The following is a 22,413-nucleotide window of genomic DNA, read 5'->3' on the forward strand; positions in this document are numbered from 1 at the left end:
TCTGGGGAAGTTGGGGTGGAGAGGGGAGCACGTCTGCCGTCTTGTGTTTAGGGTGCTGGCTTATTAGTTGTAAACCGTGTGACAGGATTTGGAAAACTTAAAGCAAATGATGAGGAAACTTGAATTCTTTGATAGTGCGACTTAGTGACAGTGCCGTGACTCCAATCTCACCTCTGCCATTAGATGGCCTTAGGGAAGCCACAGACAGTCAGCCCCTCTGCTTGTTCATCTGCCATAGGGGATCTGTGTTCACAGGGTTGTTGTAAGGACCACTAAGAAAATATATAATAAGCAGCATTACCTTTTAAACCCAAAGCAAGTTGATTTTCAAGGGCGCTTTCCTCTCTTCAAATGTCATTTATTCTCTCTGCATATAAACTGTGAAGGAGCAAGGCATGTTTTCATAAATTGTCTCAAGGAGTTTAAACGCTTTATTAAGATATTGTTCATGGTGCCATCCCAAAGGCTCACACCCTTTCTCACTACACAAGAAGTCAAGAATGAGTTCTCCTCCTGTGCTCCCATGTCAGAAGGCAGACTATTCCTCACGAGGTAAGAAGTGGCCCCAACCACTCTCCCCTCCCCAATCTTCTTGACACCTCATTGGAAATCAGCGGTTTTGCAGCCTCCTAGGAAGCAAATTTTCCCTCTATCTAATGAAATACTATTTCTGATCGGCACAATTTGTGCAGTGGGGAGAACCCTTTAATTCCCTCCCCAAGCAGTAGGAGAGGCACGGGAAATAGTTTGCCTCTCAGTGGTCACCCCCTCTGGAGCAGGAGCCATGAAAGGACATACAGTAATAGGAAAGCAAGTTGTCACTGGCTTTCAGCTGCAAGGCTAATTAATATGATGGTCTGGGCTTGCTCATTGCTCCAGAGAGCTCCCAGCCAGCAAAAGTTAGTAAAGGTAGTAGATGAGAATACTTGATCCAGATCCCAGTGGGGTGGATCTCATCAGGAAAGGAGAGGAAGGCAGAGGGGAGCCAATGTTTTATCCATTCATCTAGCATCTCTGTCCATTCTGCTGCATTGAAGAAGGGGGGTTATTCTCTTAAAGAGTGCTACCCTTACGGTTTTTGTGATCAAAAGCTAGTCTGTCCCACTGAAGGATTTTTCATAGGAGAATACTGTTTCATTTATGATACCCAAAGTGTTTTTCTTTTCTTTTTTGCACGCCCTTCTTGGCTACTTATTTATTTTAGGACTTCCTGGGGGTATCTTATTCACCTTTAACTGTTGGTTTTTGTTTTATCTCTTACACTGCTATGTAGCCATGCAGATGGACTTTAGGTGCAAGCTACCAGTTGAAGAATTCCATAGGCTCTAAGAAGCCAAAAATTAAAATCTGTGGAGTGGGACCCTTCCTCTCTTCTTGATACCACATTTTATGTGCTGTCTTCTTACATACCACAGGAGTTAACCCATTCCTGACCAAGGAGGAAAATATATGATTAGACTTAACCTTGCCCTTTGTCTTAAAAGTTGACGTCCCTTCAAGGTATTGTAGTAAGATGAGGCAGTTGGTAGTTTTGGACTGGATTTTAATTGCCTGTGCTAAGGAAGCGAATTCAGACATGTAACTTAAAGCGTTCCCAAGTATAATTCAATGCAGGACATGTGCCACTCGCCACGGGCACAAATTCATCCCAGTATATCTTAAAACACATTTGCCTTTGTCTATCAGACTATATACCTTGTTACTTCCAGTGGTATTTCCTTGTTTTCATACGCTTGCTGTTGGTTTTTGTGCAGAGATGACATCTGAAAGGATTCTTTCCCACCCCCCATTAATCTATCAATGTACCACATTTTGAAACTCTTTCCAATTAGGTTGCTGTGTCGGGATTCCGGGGGTGAGACTGAATCCATGCTCCTTAACGAAACAGTGCCACAATGGGTAATTGACATCACTGTGGATGTAAGTTTCTCTTCAATATTCCAGACTTGCAGGAAAGAGAGAGAGAGAGAGAATCTAGAGCAGCCTTCGCCAAGCTGGTGCCTTCAACATGTTTTGGTTTGTTTGTTTTTTAATGAGAATTTATTGGATTTTCAAACCTTCAATATGTTTTGGACTACAACTCAAGTGGGTCTGGTGGGAGTTGTAGACCAAAACTGGTGTAGAGTTTTGCTCTTAATTAAAAATAAAATTAAAAAATTGGCTGTTAAGGGCCATGTTTCTGTTTCAGGTACGTGGAATATGCTGAGAGCATTTTGCAGGTTTAAAAATGATCCGTCTTATTTACAGCTTTAGTTGTGATTTTATTTCTCGTTGTTTACTTATCCAAAAGTAAACAGAATGATTTCTTTTGCTGAGTTGCACTTAAGCAGGCAGGAATGCTACTGAAATTTCTCTTGTGACTAACTAAGGCAGTGAAACACCGTTTAGTTTTAGCTATTTAAAGAAAAACACAAGCTGCGGAACAATGACATAGAAAAACTCATGCAAATGAGAAGATTAATTTATCATTTAAGGAGTAAGTAAATGTGCTTGTTACACATTTACATGCTTGTTATTTGTGCTTGTTACAGTTTCTACTTTTTTATTTTATAGAAGAATATGCCAAAATTTAATAAGATTCCTTTCTACCTCCAACCTCATTCCTCTTCTGGAGCAAAAACGTTAAAGAAGTAAGTATATAAAATAAATTACAAAACTGCTCTTGGTTTCCAGGAGCATGGAATAATGAGCCACAATCAGCTAAGACTTCGTGTCTCAACTACAGATAACACTTTGTTTCCACAGGGATCGACTGTCAGCCAGTGATATGTTGCAAGTTAGGAAGGTGATGGAGCATGTTTATGAAAAGATAATAAATCTGGACAATGAATCTCAGACAACTAGCTCTTCCAATAATGAAAAGGCCGGGGAACAAGAAAAAGAGGAGGACATTGCTGTTTTAGCAGAAGAGAAAATTGAACTTCTGTGCCAGGACCAGGTATCCCCATTGCCTACCTTTCTGGTGGTTTTAAGAATTCAGTGGAGTGGACACAACTTTGTATGCCATTCTGAGTTCCTTGGAAGGATGGCAGGCTATGTTGGCTGGTGGGGGTGGGGGTGGGGCTTGAAGTCCTATGAAATGATTTTGGAGAAGAAGAAAAGCCGGGGTTGTGTTTGTGGCATTGGAGCACATAACCTGTCACATTCTGAGAATTCAAAAATGGGCTCAAGCAAAAACAGTTTTGAATAACTGTGTTGTCTCCCAGTGGTTGAAATTATCCACTGCTCCAGGGTGGGAGAAGATTCTCCAGTGGGTACCAACACCTCCCTTTGCATGTCCTCTTGCAGTAGAGAGCCTCAACCATCGAGTGGGAGGAAATGACCCCAAAAGGGGTTCCCCGGCAAATTCCCTCTTGTAAAATTAATTTGGAGTCCCAAAGGCACTCAGAGAACTGCTTTGAAGTCCTCAAGTAGAGATCCCCGGTCTCACACAAGTTGTTAGTAGACAAGGTGTGGTGTTTGACAGCCCCCGTCAGAACATTTCTCATACTGCAAAGTATTTTCATTTAGTTGCGTGCTTTAAAAATGATGGTTCACCTTTCTTGGCTGCTATGATGCAAGTTCCATTTTGAATAACGTGTGAACTTTACTCCAAGAGTCTTAAAAGTTTACATTCATTGATGGCTATTAGAAAGTAATTTGTGCTTTGCTGCCTTAAAGCAGACTTGGAAATCTGAATGCCTTTGTATGTCCTCTGGGTCACGTAATGTAGCCTAAATAGGCAGCCTGAACAGGAAAAACCTGTCATAAGGAAGGTGATGTTGTTGCTTTTGCCAAACAGCCTTTGTACCTGGGTGATTGCTGAATTTGGGGGATTTCTTGTGCATAAAATGAGCTTCTGTGGCCAAAATATGGGCTGCAGTCCTAGCACAAGCCTTCTAATGGCTGACAGGGAAAGAAAAGACGCATGCTTGAGAGGAGAGACACATGGATGGATATTTGCTTCTTTCATAACAGATGGTGGGATATAGAATCATAGAGCTGGAAGGGACCCCCGAGTATCACCTAGTCCAACCCCCTGCAAGGCAAGAATATGCAGCTGTCCCTTATGGAGATCGAACCTGCAACCTTGGTGTTATCAGCACCACTCTAATCATCTGAGCTATCCTGAGGCCTGTGCTTGTATGCCTAGGTACATACAGGTGTACCATCCGAGGGATGCGTAAGGGGGCGGGAGGGAGAGAATGGATGTCTTTATGTGTCAGGGAATAAAAACTTAAGAGGGATCTGAGTCTTACGGAAAACCCCAATTGGTTTTGTGTGAACAGGTATTGGATCCAAATATGGACCTTCGAACCGTCAAACACTTCATATGGAAGAGTGGTGGCGACTTGACTCTCCACTACCGCCAGAAGTCGACGTGAGCCAAGTGGCGGGCCCAACCGGTTTATTAACTTACTTGAGCTTCCTGTCCTGGTTCCAGCTGTAGCGCTCTAGAAGCCAACTGAAACCCTAAGGTAGATCTGACACTTCTAATGCCTCAGTGTGGACAGAATCTACTTGAATTGAAGTGACTAATAAATCTGTAATATAGACAAATCTCTATGACCTAAAACTAAAGCCTGTCCTTACCAAGGTACAAGTGGGAGTGGCATGAGAAGCCCTTGAGTGGTTCCTGTTTTGTGAGGTGTACAGCGACCAGGTGATCCAGTGCAGCTGTCTGTGGGGGTTCTTATTTCGGTTTTCATTTCCAAGGTTTATCATACCGTCATCCGCTCAAGCTTGTTGTGAAAAAGGTTTCTCAGCCCTGTTGCTAAACTTGTTCACCGTGTAAAAAACTGCATGTGCTGTACTTTGTTAATACATTCCATGTATACAGTGCATACTTTTTCATGAAGAGTCAATTTTGGCCACTTCTCGAGACAGATTTCCTAGAGAAAAAAACTCTATTGTACAGTTGAGTAGAACAGTCTCTGTAATGTAAGCCAAAAGGGCTAACTCCCTTGAGGCTTGTTGATTGTCTTTCAGCTGTGATCGGAGCAAAAATCAGTAGATTGTGAGATTATAGGGTCAGTACAATGGTGCAGTGCATCATAATGGAATATTTCAAGCCCTTTAACTAGAGTTTTAAAAATGTAACTTCTGTAGTTCCGTTTTTCCCCCTAAGGTGGCTCATTGATCACAATTCCAAGTAATTGTGGTCTACATTTTAACATCATGGCGTATTCTAGAAACTTAATAGTCATGATGGGGGGAAAAGGAGTTGCAGATTTTCCTCCTATGGTTTTTATATGCATTTTTTGGATGTTTTTGTTGATGTTGCAAGCTGTATACAGCTTAGCTTTTCTTTTCAACCATTTCTAAAAATAATAATAATACATTTTACAGCTTTTTCATATTCTCATACTCTTGTAGAATCTAACTTATTGTAAGCGGGAGCAGGGGAACACTTCGATCTTCTGGGCAAGAAAAGCTGAGTTTGAATTCAAAGTTCAACTGGAAAACAAACATCCCGATAACAAAATATTGTAAAGTGGTTTTTATTTGAAACAGAAGCACAAGTGCCTTTTTAAAAGAGGCAGTATAGTAAAGTTAGGTCCCTGCGTGCTAGCAGATGAGCACTCCTCTCTTCCTTATTGGTGGCAGCTAGATGTAAGCTATAGCCTGCAAAATATATTGGTTTTGCTTCACTGTTGAAAAACATAAGCCCTAATGCCAGCATTGTTTTTGCAGCATGGGAGCTGCTTAACATTGAACAACATGCAGGCCAGTGGCATGCTGTGAATACTTCCCAATGTCATCTGGTAGTTATCCACAAATGAATGTTGCACCAAACAAGAGGAAAATATCTAGAGCCTGATACTTCCTTTTATGGGTGTTTCAGGGATTATGTGTGTCCTTTCCCCCCACCCTCCCACGCCAACTGTGGTAGAAAGACAAAATGCAACATCACAGCACCTTTGGGATATTTCCCCAAGTTTTTGTCTTCGGGTGGTAAGTACCCCATGGAGCACTTGCTTTTATACACATCAGATTGTCAAAGCAACTGCCATGTTACAAAAAGGTGAGCTTTGTTGTCCCTAAACCATTGTTGCTTGTGCTCCAGATGACACGAAGCACTGCTCTGAACAAGGTCTGGTTAGGAATTAAGTTTGCATGTGCCCATCTTGACATCATTTTCCATTTGTAAATCCCATTTGTGTGTACAGCAATCTAGTTTGCCACATCTGTGCTACACTGCACACTTTAGTGAAGTTGGTAAATTCATTGGTTTAAACAACTGTAAATTTGTCCAGAATTGATTGATATCGGGGGAGAGGGGTTTTGTTCTTATAGACCTAATTTTCAATTTTGTGCTCTCCATGTCTTCACTGAAAGTTAACTTCAACTCTCCCCTCTTCCCCTCCCTTTTGTGTGTGTTTTTAAAAAATCAGCCAAGATTCTAAACTTTTTATTTTCTACAATCCCAGCAACGTAGTTTCAGGAAAGGTTGACAGAGGGCCTGTAATGCCAAAAGGATGAACATGTATTGAACAATTGTATAGAAATAATAATAAAAAACTTTAGCTAACATTCCTAAGCAGCTTTGGTCATTTTTGTTTTAAATATGTGATCATAAATTCCCTGGTCGGAAAAGAGGTATTGCCAGAAAGCTCTTCAAAGTTCCTGAAACCAACATTTGCGCACAGAACAACCGTGGACCTTTTGCACACTTGCCCTATCGACTGCACTGCAGTATCAGATATGTATGTATATTAAGAGTATTTTTGCTTAGTCCTCAAGTATGGCTACAAAGTTTTCTCTGTGCTGCTTTTTTCAACTGTGGCTGTGTGTTTGAGCACTAGCTATGCAGGCAGGAGGTCCCAGGTCCAATCTCTGGCATCTCTACAGAGATTGGGAAAGACCCAACAATCTCAGGAGAGCTGCTGCTAGTCTGTGTTGACAAATACTAAGCTCGACAATGAGGAACATCCATTTAATTTTTTCCTGGTTCTTCAGTAGTGGAGGAAGAGGATCCTGTGTGGATTGTCAGCGGTAAGCTCTCCAGTGGCAGGAAGTCAAACTTTCAAGGGGGTATGCCTGGTGGGCAGGGCAACCCCCTCACCAGTTCAACTGCAGGTCACTCTTTACCAGGGCCCCCTGGGTCAGTGGCTCTTTTGGGCATCCCATTTCACCAGGAGCACAGCTGCCTCAACAGTGTTCTGGACCCAACCCCTCCCAAGTGACTGTTGTGGGGGGGGGGCTACTGGATACATAAGAGTTGAGGATCAACCTCCCCTCCCCGAGTTTCCCTATCTCCTCCTCCTACTCCTAAGCCCATACCAGGGTTTCTTCTCCATCTGTGCTACCTTTACACAGCAACCATTAGGGCCTCTTGGGACTTGGCCCCAGGGATTTGTTGGTGTGCTAAACGTTTCTTCCTCTTCCTTTTCTATTGCTTATTTCTGACTACTCAGTTACTTGCTTAAGCACAAATTGAACTGCCAAAGGGTGTACCCTTGCCCACCAGGTATACCACCTACCTGCTCAAAAATTTGGCTTCCTGCCAGTCAAGAGGTGAGCATTGACAACCCACACAGGATCCCCTTCCTCTCTATAGGGAAGGAACTTTAGTACCAATGTTTACTTCTTGTTCTCAGTGTTGGTTGGTTTTTTTTAAAATATCTTTGCCTAGTTCTCCAAGCTCTGAATCCATGAAATACAAGGTGTGCAAGATAATCCTGGCTCTCAGGAGTTGTTATTCCTATTCCAAACTCTGAATAGAACACTTTGGAAGGTGTTACTGCTGGCTGATGAGTGGCGGGGGGGAGTTTTGAGGACTGGGCCCTAGGTCACGAGACTGACCTGAAAAGGGTTTGGAATAGATGTATCTCCTTGCCCTAGTTATTTCCCTTGGGGGCGATGACTTTGCACCAACTTAGGTTACAGTGGGTGGGGGACTTGCTCTGGCAGAGCTACATCAAGACACCTATTGTGGCAGATCGAGAGTTTGGATCGCACATTATTCTAGGAGCTAGTGAATAATAAGCAGGACCAAAATGGCAACTTCACTTCTGCTGGGAGTACTTTTAACAATTATTTTCCAAAAATGGTTTATTTTTAACCATCAACAAACAGAAGCAGAGAATCAAAAACCATTTCGAAATATACCATTCAACACAGCTAATGTGATATAGAACATCTGTTATTCATATTGAATAAAGCCATGTTCAGAGCTCAGGAGAGGAATCAGCTTCCCTGAAAAGCAACAGTCTCGCCATCAGGGGTGCTGGCCTACATGATACTAGCTTATTTGCTCAAGTCAACACATATCTGTCATTAGAACACACTTAATTTGAAAACAAAAATTAAAATTCAATTATTTTACCATGCATGCATGTTTAGAATCACCACCTTTAATTTGCAGAGGCTCAGAAGAAATATTTCAGCCACATCTAACCCCAAGTATAAAACTATAAATTGCTTACGTTCACCTTGAAACTATTCTTTCAAGAGAGATTTCTAATAAGTAAGGTACCCAATAGGAGAATAAAGTAACTGTTTGGGTTCATTTCCTACCTCTTTGGCATGTGTATAGTCGAGAGGTCTGCATGCACCTCCCTGTCTCCCAGATAACTTTAATGTGGCATTGACTAAAGGAGGAGGATTGTGGGGTCTATCCCAACCCACCTGCATGTGCCAGGGATGGTGTTAAGAATACTGTAGCACCTCTTCTGCAAGGAAGTACTGTAACCTGGAGAGAGGGAAGTGCTGGATTACAGCCTTGGAAGTTGAAAACACATTAGCCTCTTCTACATGGGTGCCCAGAGAGTCAAATTGTAAAGCGTTATTTGGGAATTTTTAACAGTAAATATTTTGACATATAAAATCAAGGTGAACAGTTGTCACAATTAAAATTGAAACCTAGAAAGAGGGCTAAAAGGTTCTGCTAAAATCAAGCCATTGTGTGCTTACTAGCTGCATTTTTTAAAAAAAACTAAAAGTCTTGCTATTACCTTTTGGGCAGACAGCAAATTCTTCACACAAAACAGCTTTTTTAAAGAACTTATTCCAAGTTAAATTATCAGTGTTATTGCTGAGCAGTAGTTGCAGATGTTGAAACCTATCAAACAATGACAGGCTGGCTCAAGGCCGCTGAAAACAGCTTGAATTCTTGCAGCATTGCTGTAATATAGCAACACAATGGATGTCACTGGGCATCAAAAGCCTTATTGTCTGGTACCAATATCCTCACAGCTAATAGCAAGTGCTGTCACTTTTAGCACTAGATCTGTACAGTTTCTTCTGTCAATTCCTTGGTCTTTTCATCTTCACTGTCGGGTTGTAAGGCTTTGGTCATTTGCAGGCTCTCAGTCCCATCTAAAAGCAGAAGTGTTTCTTGAGCACCACCATCAGCTTTAGATGTTGCATTTACACAGATATCCACAGGAAGGGATGGCAAAGCAGAACCTGAATGCGTTTCATCCAACTCTGGCTGAGAACTTGAGCCCTCTGCATAAGACACTGAATCTTCTGAAACTGGAACAGAGGCCTGGTCTGAAAAGCAGGAGTCAAAATCTAATTACAGAAAAAAACAATGCCTGTCATTCTCAAAACATGAAGCTCCTGCAGGTAACTGAAGAAAGCAGCATGAAATCAGTAACTAAGCTACCATGTACTCTCCAGAATTAAGCCTGCTAAATTATGAGCAATTGTGTCTTCTTCCATGCTTACCCAACAAACAGATCAGATTTTAACTAGCTTATTTAAAATAGGAGGGCAGATCAGGATGTACAGGTATGTACTGGTAGATTGCTCTGTGTCTTGCAGTAGAAGAGCAAGATTTTTAACTATAACAAAAAATTTCTCAGCTAAATTAGTCTGCTGGAACGAAGAAAGGAACCAGAAGTGCACTTTTGCATGAAACAATATTCAACTCAGTTAGATCCTGGCACTGAAAACAAATCCCTAGGCTCAGAGGCACCCTTTTTCCCTTTTCTAATTGTAACACTGATTTCAACAGGGCTACCCTGAATACACTAATGTTTCATATTGTCCTTAGTCTTTATAATGCCAGAAGATTCTTTATTTTTGTAAAAAAATTATTGTCAGTAACTAGAATTTAGTAAGGAGGTATTAAAGCTGATCACACAATCAATAAGTTGGTTGTGGGTTTGCCTACTTCTTATTTACCTTTACTTTCTCATTATAAACACTATAAAGGAGTCTAAAAATTGCCAAGTTTTACTAAGACCCATGTAGTAAATGCTACAATCTTTTGTGTTTAAGCACAAACATTTAAAGTAAATGATGTTTGTGTTTGAATTACCAAAGTGCTTGCTTACCAAAGTGTGACTCAATTCCGTTGTTAGATACCAAGCTATCAGTTGCTGCAACAGTGTCTGGCAAGTTGAAAGAAGCAGAGGAAGGCACCTTGACTGTTTTCACTAAGTCAATTAATTCAGGAAAAGAAGCTCCAGACATATCTATAAAACCTGGAAAGCAATGGGGAAGAGAGAAAAGTACAGCCAATAATTTACAAGAGAAATAAATTGTTTAAAGGTGAAATTTCTTTCCTGTTCCTAGCTACCACCAAAATGACTTGTAACTTAGAATGCCACCAAGAGACCTCTGCTTACCCCTCTGTTAGCCATGAACAGCCTGATACAAATATGCTGAAATCAGTGGAAGGTGTTATCTGACCCTTCTGGAAGCACGGCACGAAGTCATTCTTACTTTGACAAGTGCCTTGACAAAGGTATTCCTAACCCCCCCCCCCACCCATCTCTGTTCGTAGGCTTATGACTCATGGAGTGGTAGGTGAGATTCTGAAGGATCCTGTTACTGCAGGAGTTGGACAGCACCACAGTCGAGTTAGTATTCCCATCATTGCCCTACATTGTTCCTCTCCCCATGAGCAGGCTACAATCTTCAAAGTCAAAAGTCAACACAGCTCTTCTTCATTGCAGAATTTCTGCACATATGAACCTGCATATAAAAACCAGTCACCCAACTTTTATGCTCTAAAGGTCCACAGGTGAACAGATTACCTGGATCCATGACTCTCTGCACAGGAGGAGGAGGCTGAAGAGAATTTTCTACTGAATACATATTTACACTTTGATCTGTGCTGTACTCTAAGCTTGCAGGTTCTTCGCTTTGGGGGTTTGGTGCTAACAGAGGAGCCTGAAATAATTTATAAAACAGAGTTGCATGCTTCAGAACAAGGAACACGTTCATTATCACTAAGCAAAGCAACTACAAAGTGGGCAGATGACATGACCTCATTAGAGGGCCAGAGGCTTATATTATAACCTCACCCTGGGCAGAGTTTCCAAGGAGGAAAGGCTGCTTTCCCCTCTGACCCAGAAGTGCAATGCAAGCCAATCAGCCCAGCAAACCCTGCACAATGGTGTCCACAGATGCTCAAGAAGAATGTAACCTAGCTTCCAGGCAGGTAAGTGGGACATGTCATAGCCCTCTGGAGGAAGGAACAAAAGTGAGTAGGTGGAGAGAAGGTATGTGAGCTGCCGATAATTCCTGGGAGTATTACAGCAGCTGAGCCCTGCCCTTTGCATATTAAAAATAGCAGCACCCACAAACCCTGCAGTCATCTGTGAAATGCCTACCTCTGTATAGCCATTGGTTGGTGGTTCAGGAGGTGTGTCTCCCAAGAGCAAAGGAGAAGGGGGACCAGCTTCTGTCTTTTTCTTTGGTATAGAAGGCTGTGTTGGAATTCTGTGCAAATAGCCATATCCAATGCCGCACCCTAAACTGTACAAGAAGGTAAATAAAAGAAGAAACAAGCTTGCACCATTGAAAATTTTGTTTTCAAAGTAACTGACAGAAGCCTATTTGACTCAGATCACAAGTAGAAGTTGTAAAGGAGAGCCCAAGAGATTTCCCTCCCCTGCGAACAGGTGTAGCTCCTATCTCTCTAAACTGGAGAGTGCAGCCCTCCTTGGTCCCTCTTAACTTTGGGGCAGAGACAAGTCTTAAGGCTATAAGTGATGTATATTAGTTACGAAGCTTCCAGTCCGCACTCACCCCCAGGAAGCAGGGAAGCTTGCTTTCCTCAACTTTTTCCTCAGCACAAATAAATACCATGGCACCAGAGAGACCTAGGCATTGCAGGGAGGCACTGTGTCTGGTAAGCAGTCACACCAGACCTCAACAGCCACTTTCAAGAGGATTTTTTGTTGAGGTTTTAGGGTGTCAAAAGGGAAACGGCAGAATGCTGCATGAAAGAAACATTTCAAGTCTCTCTATCCTAATGCAGCAACTTACAAAAAGGACTCTTCCCAAGTAGCATAGCATTGTGGATGGTCAGAGGAGCAACGGAATGCTGGCAACATTCCAGTTTTAAAGACTCTTGACCCAGTGTGTTCTGATTGACAGGTGGCTCTGTCCAATCAATAGAATGAGTGCCACATAACCAATAAAGGTGCTGTTTACCTTGGAAAATTGGAATCTAGTGTTAAAATTACTGCCAGATTTCCTCAACTCCCTTGTGGGATGACAAACTTCCCTCAGCTCGTGTACTGCAGTAACCTAGGAAATGAAAGCTGAGTAAACTGGAATTGTTTATAAAGGGCCAGGCTGCCCCTTGGTCATTTACACAGGACTAAAATACATATTCATGAACCGAGTCCCCTACTTACTGAAGCCTGAATGGCAACAGGATAGGAAAAAGAGACAGTCTGCCCTAAACTTGCAGGAAAATACAGGTAGGTGAGGGGGGTAGAAACTCCAAAATCCAGCGTATGCGCACTTCCTCTTGGCTCTTAGCTCAAAAGCAGGGGGTGGGGTGGAGTGGGGGACCATTAGGAGCAGTTTCTCCCACCTAGTTCAAACATACCTGTATTTCACAAAAGGTACCTCCACACTGCTTGAGGCTTAGTATCAATGTGAATTGGCTCACACCTGAACCACATGCAAAGGACCATAAGGAAATATGGCAGTCGGGATCAGGGGCCGAGTGCAGTTGGTGTGACCAGTAAAGAAAATATGCCCCCTCGGTTGCACACCTTTATCACTGGTTTATTTCTGAACAGCCACCCCATCTCTCATTGAACCACGACCACCTCAGATTTTGTTTCTAGGCTGCCTGCTAACCCTCCTCTGCTCCATCCCTAACACATCAATCAACACAAAGAAGATAAACCCCCTGGGTGAGAACTGCTGTTTCTGTGTTGTGTTGGTGCCAAGGCAAGTGTTCAACAGTGATAACACAAAACACAGGAACTGTAATAGCTTTCTAGGGTGCATAATTCTCCCACACTGGATCCCATGGGGCTAAACATCTTCACACCAATGTACAGGAAAGCATACTGTGATAAGTAAGCCTTGACCTCATTAACAGACTATCCTCTCACTCACAAATCCATACCTTCCTTCTCCACCCCAGGCTCCATTGGGGGTTACAAAAACCTCTCGACAGGAATCAGCTTCTGTGTTATAGACCATCAGTTTCAACGGCTTCCCCTCGTGGGTTTCAATCAGTGAGAAAAAATCTTCTGACTGAGAGAAAAATAGAAGACTGTCATCAACCCAACAGCTGCACTCTAGAACATCTCCCTGCCCGCCATTACCTGCTTTCCAGGTGTCCTGTTGCTGTGTAGGACAAAGAATGACTAGCTAGAATTAGCAGCATGTTATTTGGTTATCCCCTTCACAAGGTGTCCTATAGGTAGCTGCCAAAGTACAAAGCAGCAGGAAACGGGTCATTGCATTAATCAGCCAAACTTCCATGTGCTATGGACAGGGCAGAAAAGAGGACAAGATATGAAGCAGTTAAAGCCAGAATGGTGAATCTGTGGCCCTTCAGTTGTTGCTGGACTACAATTCTCATCCCTGACCACTGACCATGCAGGTTAGGATTGATGGTAGTTGGAGTTCAACATCTAGAGGGCCACAGGTTCCACCATTGCTTCTGTGTAGGGCAGGATGGTTTGAAACCGCAAGTGCAAATGCAGGAGGGGGCAGCAGGTGCTTGGCGAAAGTAGGAAGATCACCCATGAAATGGTATTGAGCAGGAGTGGATGTAACTCCTTATAGGACTGTTGGTTTTAAACCTCTCCACTACTGCCATCGATCCTCTGTGCAAAACACCTTTAGCTCAGCAGTGCAGAACTCCCCAGCCCAAGTCATTTCAGCCAAGCCATGCTGTCACCTGACGTCAAGTGCAAGACAGACAAAGCCAAATTCAAATGGGAGGATTGGTAACTAAATCTGAACCCTTCCTTTGCAACCTCAACTTGAATTCAGTGCTTTTTCGATTTGGCTCCTCTTTTCCCTTGCTGCCCTCCCAGCCCCAACCATCTGTCAAAACGGCATGCAGAGTTGGGCCAATTCTCCACCCTGGGTCTAACTGAAATATCTGTAGAGATAGATCCAACTTTTCTTCTCTTTATTTCTGCATTCAGCTTTCCCAACCCTTGAGAACAAGAGTGGGTGAATATTTAAAGACGGAGCTAAACATTTTGCACAGAGAAATTTATATCTAGTCCCAAAGCAAAGAAACTGGAAAGGAGACTGCATGTGTAGAATAGCTTAAGCCTGGGGAATACTTGCTACAATGATCATAGTGCAATTATAGGCATATCTACTCTGAAGCTGAATTAAATGGGGCTTTCTCCTGGGTAAGTGGCTATGAGATTGCAGCAGCAATCACTGAAAACTGTTTAACACCCCCCCCCCATTCAGCCAATGGTGCAACTAATGACTCACTTTACCTCCTGCAGTATCTGATCCGATCCAACAATATAATCAGTGTGCGGCTTCAGGCCAGCTAGCGCTGCTGGGGAAGCCGGTTCCACATCCTAGAGAGACATTGATCAGTTATGTTACCTACATCCAGTCAACAAATCAAGCAGCAAAAAGCCTGTATCTGGTTGTTTGCAAACAATGTTCCCAGAAACCCTTGCAAGCTCATCCTCAATAAGAGATAATAGCAGACCAATTCCAGGAAAGTTGTCCACTGTTACCAGATCCACCCAGCATGGCAGAGGTGAGTGCATGCTAGGAAAACACTTTTTCCTGGGGAGGAGGGAAATGGGCACCATCTGGTGCACCCTAGAATGCTCTGCAATGTGCAGACAAGTCAATGTGGAAATGTTTCCCTGCAGGAGAAGAAGTTTGACAAATGATGCCTTTATTCAAAAAATATCACCATGAAAGGGGAGGGGGATGAAGAAAATAAGCCCAGAGCTGACCATCTGAAAATCCGCTCACCAAAGGGGTTCCCATGTTAAGTCTGTTGCAGAAAAAACAGCAAAGAGTCTTGTGGCACCTTAAAGGCTAACACTATATTCTACAATAAAACTGGTTAGTCTTTAAGGTGCCACAAAACTCTTTGCTGAAGGATTCTTTCTTGGGATAAAACAAGCAAACCCCAAATTCAAAGTGACAGAGTAAGGAAGTGACAATGCACAACCATCATTTCCTACTTACCAGCACATGCCACACATGCTCATTGGCTCTTTGGAAGCTACAGAACCTCACGCTGGCTCCCAGGAGTCCCTGCCCTCCCCACATGTTGCTGGGGACCACCTCCACTTCACGCACTTTCATCGTTTTAATGTTGTACACCTCCAGTTTCACAGCCTTCTCAACATTGGCTTTCAGCAGATCTTTTAAGATGTCGCCTTCTTTGTTCTCAAAAAAAGAAAGGAAGGAAAGGAAATATAAGAGGTTTGCTTCTGGACAGTAGCCAACAGACTGTTAGGCCAACAACAAACAATTTTTTTTGATAATTTTTAAAGTGGTTTCCCCAACCACTCTGGGTGGCTCCCAGCAGAATAGCAAAATCACTATAAAACATCAAACATTAAAAACTTCCCTAAACAGGGCTGAAACCTGTTTAAAGATTCACAGAGGCTATGTGGAGGGACAGGCCAGTAGCTGCATAAATTGAGGTTGAAGTATCAACTTGCCTTCCATAAAGTGGATATTTCCTAATACCTTATGGAACTGCCACCCACAAGATGTGCTATGGCCACTAACTTAAGATGAATTTATTTTATTAATCTCCTGCCTGCTTTTCCATGAGAATGCACTGGAGGAGCAGAACAGCAATAAAAATAAATACAGCACTTCTTGAAGCAATAAATTCTGTTAAGTTTATTGGAAAGCACTTTTTAAATGAACAGCCCCAACTGAAAACAGAGGTTCCATACAGCTAAGGCAATATGCCAGTACCTCTGAATACCAGGTTCTGGAGACCACAACAGGAGGAGGGCTGTGGCCTTTATACCCCATTTGTGAGCTTTTAGTCATGCAGCATTTAGGACATTTAACAATAGACGTACTTATTTCAAAGCAAATCCCTCTGAAATAAACAGGAGTTGCTTCTAATCAAGCATGGTTAGGTCATAAAAGTAACGTGCAAAAAATAAACACCACCATTTGCCATGCCTTTATCAAATGAAACAAAGTATATTTGGTGGCCATAATGTATGTGGGCCAAGCAGCTTCAAATATGTTAATTATTTACAGGGTGATATTTGAACAAGTGTTGGAAACTAGTTTTGTGACATGGAAACAGGTCAACACCCTCCTTCCCTTCTCTCCACAGTGCAACACACCCACCAGCTCTGATGAACTAGAGATGTTTGCAGCACAAACAGATCCCAACTTGAGCAAGTGTACCCAGCCATTTGCTTGAGAGGTTGGGACATATCTGATACCAGGAGAAATCTCCTTTCCAGACCCCAATATGGCCTGTCCGTTACATCCACGATCAGAACTTCCAAGACAAACAGACATATGTAAAGGATGGAATTCTGCTACTCGAACAGATTTTTTTTTTTAAAAAAAGAAACTTAATCACAGAACTACCCTTATTCTCATGCAAACTCAGACGCACAAGTTAGTCAAAAACCTGGAACCTTTGTTCACACAGGAACTCACAGCCAGCCATTTCAGATGCTTCCATGGCCATCAGTGGGAAGGACCTGCTTGCAAGTTTACACTCTGCCATTCTGAGTCACAGGTACTATGACCAACCAAGCCCTGCATAAGGGCAGCCTCCCTTATGACTAAACTTCCAGGCAAATGAACCTGCAACAGTGTAGAGTCCTTCTATGTTTTTTTAGAAGGGCCTTCCAAGAAGGAAACATGAGCAGCTGGGCAGAACCACAGCACATATCTCCCAAGTGGTCTGTGCCTATCGGGCAGTTCTACTTGCTGACTCCTAGTTTTAATTTATTAATTCATTAGTTCCACTTACGCATCAACTTTTTTCCACCACAGAGTTCTAGGCAACATACATGCTGTCATACTTTTGTGTTGTTGTTGTTTTTTGGGGGGCAGAAATCTGCCATCCAAGCACTGAACAGACCTACTTAGCTTCAGAAAAAGTGGCAGCTTCATGTGCCTTGAGGTCATGCTTTGGGATGCACTTATTTATAGTACATCATCAACATACTTACCTGTTAGAGCTCAGCATTAAAAAAACAACAACCAATGACTTTTGTTTAGCTACTTACCAGTCTGGTGTGTCCTATTGTGAGGATGAAATCAAAAAACGGCTCCAGTCCAGCCTGCTGAGCAGGGGAGTTTTCCTGAACCTGAAAAATGGCAGAGTTTTACATATAGACGAACCAAATGAAAAGAAAAGAAAAGTCAGTGTAAGCAAACATTTTCTAAATTATGTAATGCAAAAAGTATTCATACCAAGCATGCTTATGAACTGTCTTTTGGCAGCTGGGAGAGGTTATACTGGCCTAGAGCAAAAAGAAAATACCACAGCCAACCATCCTAACAAACAGGATAGATGTATTGCTCAGAACCCCTCTCCTCCCTAGCCAAACAGAAGCCAAAAGGAACTTTGAAATGCAGACTTTTGGTCCATCTAGCTCAGTATTGACTACACTGATGGCCAGTGGCTCCACAGGGTGTCAGACAGGAGTCTCTCCCAATACTACCTGGAGATATTGGGAATTGAAACTGGTGCTCCACCGCTCAGTTACATCACTTCCCAAAATAAAACATGCATCTAAGAGACGCAGTTTCACAACAGTCAAAGAGGAAACCCATGGAAGACAAAGTACACAGCAGAGAGACAGTGCAAGTCACAGGAAGAAACTTTTAAGCTCTTCCTTCAAAGAGCAGACCAGGTATAAGCTGTGTACAAAACACCAACTGGGAAATACCAATCTGCTGCTGCCTCCATGCTGGATGTGCTTTTAAGCTCTACAGGCAAAGTTGGGAGCACCAGACTGGTATACGTCACAATTAACTTTTATCTATATAAGCCTTTTGTTGCACAAATGGGCTGGGCAGAAATTACAAAGAAATGCACAGCCCACCTATTTCCAACTGCAACCAGGAAATATCAATATTTATTGCACCTACAGGAAGCACAGTGTGGCTTACACAAGGGATCCCAAGTAATTTCTCAGCCAGACACCAACTGTCAGGTAGAAAGACATGCTTAGCTTTAACAATAAAACAATGTAGTTCTTGTGCTCTCAGATTATTCATCTACAATCAGAAGCTGTTTGTGGTAGATTTACTGAATGACAACGTGTACAAATGTGATTTGCTAAGACTGTGTAAGAACCAGAAAAAAACCACAAGCATAGCTAAGCACTACAGAGGCTGGATCCAGTTGCACATTAGTTGCATTTAATTCTCATTAAAACCAATGGGACTTAAGCCACAACCAACCCATCACTGATTTTAATAAGACCTATGTGAAATTAATGTGGCCCAACCCATTCTATTATATGTATTGTATGTATTTATATTTCATTTTTCTATGTTAAACATTAGTTCAAACTGGCTTACAAATTTTGTTTTAAGGTACAGTGATGGTAAGAGAAGCATCAGAATGTACCATTTTGAAGTAGTAAAAGCAGCTGGAAGGCAAGGCATATAGTGCTTCCAAACAGGGAGAGATATTCCAAATGGCTTGTTGGCAACAACGGGGTTTTTTTTTTTTTTAATACCAGATTTTCTCTGTGATGGGGGAATAAAGGTTGGCAGTTTGATACCAACAATGTGTGGACACTGCAAATCAAAAAGCAAAACTTGCACGCATGAGGAGCACTAATCCCACAATAAACACCCACATTTAGAAAATTTACTCTAAGAATGGCCACTGAAGCAACACTGTTTTCAGCAGACTTTTAAAAAACACAGGGGCAAGGCTTAGCTCCTTTGGGAATATACATTCTGTTAGAATTATGCAGTGCACATCTGCATGAAGTTATTTTTAACAGTTTATTTTTCTCCAGAGCTCTTGGTTTCCAAAGGAACCAAAGATTTTTGCACACAAACAGAAGAGGAAAGAGCATCATAACTGGATAGTCAGGCTATGAGCCAAGGAGTGTCATAGGGCAAAGATAATTAACTATGGGAGAGAGTGCTGGACAAGGAAATAGCACTTCATCCACTGACCAGTGGAAGAAGAAGAAGAAGAAGAAGAAGAAGAAGAAGAGTTTGGATTTGATATCCCGATTTATCACTACCCGAAGGAGTCTCAAAGCGGCTAACAATCTCCTTTCCCTTCCTCTCCCACAACAAACACTCTGTGAGGTGAGTGGGGCTGAGAGACTCCAGAGAAGTGTGACTAGCCCAAGGTCACCCAGCAGCTGCATGTGGAGGAGCAGAGATGCGAACCCGGTCCCCCAGATTACGAGTCTACCGCTCTTAACAACTACACCACGCTGGCTCCCCCCCATATATGTCTGAGCCCCAATTTTTCAAGGTTCCCTCCACAAACAAAAAAAGTAGGAACTGGTTTAAGGATTACTGAAAGCTTCTATTCTCAGTGTGCCATGTTCTGCAACAGAAGACAGATTCCACAAGACTATAAACAGCAAATGCACAGCCCTGGGGAGAGACCTTATTTACACAGCTTTCCCTGAAAAAGAAAATAGAATGCAGCAGAACATTACGCAGTTGTAGTTCATCACTTCTGCACAGAACAGGCAAATCAGAGTGTACCACACTTCATTCCAAGCTAGACCTGTTAACCATTCTCTCCCACAGGAACATATTTGAAGAGACAATGTATACCATTCTAGAACATTCACAGGGCATGAGTACTGAGCAGATGGAAGGGGAAGGGGAGACCAATCCAGTGCAATAATTTCTACACATTAACATGAATTACCAACTGCACGGGTTGGTAAAGTGTGCTTCAAATTCACAGTACTAGCTGTTACTTTTTAAGCACTAAGCAGCTGGAAGGATCATATGCACCCATATGAGCCTGCCCTGGCCTTAAGATTGACCACAGAGGCCCCACTTGCAGACCTGATGATAAAATCTCTCAGGGCTGTGGGTACCAGAGGGCCTTCACAGTGGTGGCTCCATCATTTCTGTTATTATTCCCGCTGCCCTTTCATTCTACTGTACTGCTGGTTTTTATATGAGGTTTGTATTGTATTATTTTGTTAAATGATGTGAACCACCTTGACAGGGCTTTATAGCCCTGATCATCTGATATAGTTCCTCTGATGTAGCATTCTAGGCCAGTCAAATGTCTCTGACATCTACAAGCAAAAGTATACCCCTGCTGTATGTTCTCAGCCTTTGTGAACATGGAGGTTTCATTTCACTTTTACAGCTGATAACCATTGAGAACTGGTAAACCCCTCCCTCCATAAATAAGTATCTTATAACTTCTTTTTAAATGGATGAGGTTTTCATTTAAACTGAAAAACTGTCCATTTGAATATGACCAAAGCTCTCTTTAATCCAGCACACTTTCCCCCACCATAACCCAAAACCACAGCATTAAGATGACATGATGATGAAAATGAATCAAGCATGTAATTCAAGAGGTCAGTATGGAGAAGGAATGATTGTTAAACCACTCTGGGAATTGCACCTCTGTGAGGGTAATAAGGGCCTCCTAACAACTCTCTTGATCTTCTCAGCTGACTACAGTTCTCAATATTCTTTGAGGGAAGCCATGACTCTTTTAAAGTGGTATGATACTGTTTTAAATGGCGTCGACAGAGGAATCAAGCACGGTGTGGAGAAAGTTTAACAGAGATCAGTTAGCTTCACTCTCTCACAATCAGCGTTCAAAACTCCCATTGTTCTAGGCGCATTTTGCGACAAGGAATTTCATTAGCGCAAGCAGTTTTTGAGCTCTATGGGCGCAGTACTGCGCCTAAGATTTCAGATTAAAACTGCAGAGTGGAAGGGAAGGAGGACCTTTTTCTGCCCCCCCCCCCACTTCCAGACATTCTCTGAGTACTGGATAAAAGACCCTCTTAAGAATATTGGGGGGGGGGCAGGGGAAGCGTGGCTTTGTTGTTTGCAGTCGTCAAATGAGGACTAGCCCATGTGAAAAATGAACGTAAGATTTTAGCTGCAGCTCATTCATTTCCAGCTTTGTATTCTAGTTATAAAAAGTGCGCTGACATTCCGTTGTTGCGCCCATAACCTAGGTTTAAGGTGCCACTTAGCTCCTAGCTTTCATATCTCAGTTTCTAACACTTCTCACAACTCAAGATACATCCATCAATTTTTGGAGGTAACACATTTATTTTACACAAGACAATATGTGTGGAATTCACATGGAATTTAAGGAATGCATGGCCATCTTAATTGGGGAATGCTTTAATGTTGCACTTATTCTATTTTTAGTGCAATTACTGCATTGCTTTTATTGCGTGAGCCAGACCTTTTTTATGTTATAGGCCAGCCTATAAATAATGGAAATCAGTAAACAATTTCACCATTACAAGAGACAGCTATGGCTGATGACTTTACAGGGTTAGTGGGTGGGTGGGTGGGAGCGCTCAAGAGGATTCATCTGCCAATGGTTACCAACCACAATGGCTACATGAAGCCTCCACCTTAGTAAGCACAGAAAGGATAAGGAAAAGAAAGAAAGAAAGAGAGCAACAGTGGGAGAGGGGTGCTGCCCGCCTGCCCTGTGCGCTTTTGGGCATCTGGTTGGCCACTGTGAGAGGTCGAATACTGGAATCCACGGGCCTCGGAGGATCTTTTCCAGCAGGATTCCGCTTATGACGCTGGCGCTCAGATAGACTGCCTCTGCGTGCGGAGGTTCCACCTGGCCGTAACAAACCGCCGACGGAGCCTGCGAGCTCCGTGGGATAAGGCACTAATACTGAATGACAACAAATGGAAGGAGGAAGGCGAACGCCCCGTCACGAATATAAGCCGAGCTGCGCTTTCTTTCCTCCTCCAGCTGCTTCAGCGACCGCGTCCGGGGAGCTCGCCCGCCCTTACCCCGTGCACATGATATCCCTCGGAGCCCCCGTCGGGGACTTCGGAGCTGGAGCCCAGCCCCATGAGGGCCACCTCAGGAGCTCGGAGGCGACACCGGCGACGCCATCCTCATCCTCCCTCAGCCGCCGCTGCCAAGTTCCAACGCTGCAGCGCCGACTGAGCATGCGCAGAGAGGGAAGGAGGTTGGCGGAGGGACGCAGCTGACCACAGAGCAGCCGACGCGCTCGCGCTCTATAGGCTGAGTGCGTCCCCTCCACGTGACGGCCAGCGCGGACA

At 43.0% G+C, this 22,413-nt stretch overlaps 2 protein-coding genes across 3 annotated transcripts in view; one reads left to right on the forward strand and one right to left on the reverse strand.

The window, feature by feature from the left end:
* Positions 1-6,515, forward strand: part of WDR48 (WD repeat domain 48) — a 29,072-nt gene extending 22,557 nt beyond the window's left edge. Inside the window, exons 16-19 of one of the 2 annotated variants that reach the window (XM_033165231.1) lie at positions 1,833-1,920; positions 2,554-2,630; positions 2,746-2,938; positions 4,269-6,515. In XM_033165231.1, coding sequence (XP_033021122.1) covers positions 1,833-1,920; positions 2,554-2,630; positions 2,746-2,938; positions 4,269-4,364 — 454 coding nt within the window. In that variant the 3' untranslated portion in view covers positions 4,365-6,515. Of the gene's footprint in view, positions 1-465; positions 585-1,832; positions 1,921-2,553; positions 2,631-2,745; positions 2,939-4,268 lie in introns of those variants that run through there. The other variant, XM_033165232.1, reaches the window with a different exon arrangement.
* A 1,501-nt stretch (positions 6,516-8,016) lies between these two features.
* GORASP1 (golgi reassembly stacking protein 1) lies at positions 8,017-22,302 on the reverse strand. The gene is made up of 9 exons (XM_033165234.1): positions 22,138-22,302; positions 17,409-17,489; positions 15,373-15,576; positions 14,655-14,741; positions 13,310-13,440; positions 11,550-11,694; positions 10,971-11,106; positions 10,266-10,415; positions 8,017-9,477 (listed from the first exon to the last, which is right to left on the reverse strand). Exons 1-9 carry the CDS (start codon positions 22,198-22,200, stop codon positions 9,206-9,208), a joined length of 1,269 nt encoding a protein of 422 aa, XP_033021125.1. The 5' UTR covers positions 22,201-22,302; the 3' UTR covers positions 8,017-9,205.
* Positions 22,303-22,413: the final 111 nt, after the last annotated feature.

This window comes from Lacerta agilis, chromosome 12, assembly GCF_009819535.1.
Source record: "Lacerta agilis isolate rLacAgi1 chromosome 12, rLacAgi1.pri, whole genome shotgun sequence".
In the NCBI taxonomy this organism is placed as follows: domain Eukaryota; kingdom Metazoa; phylum Chordata; class Lepidosauria; order Squamata; family Lacertidae; genus Lacerta; species Lacerta agilis.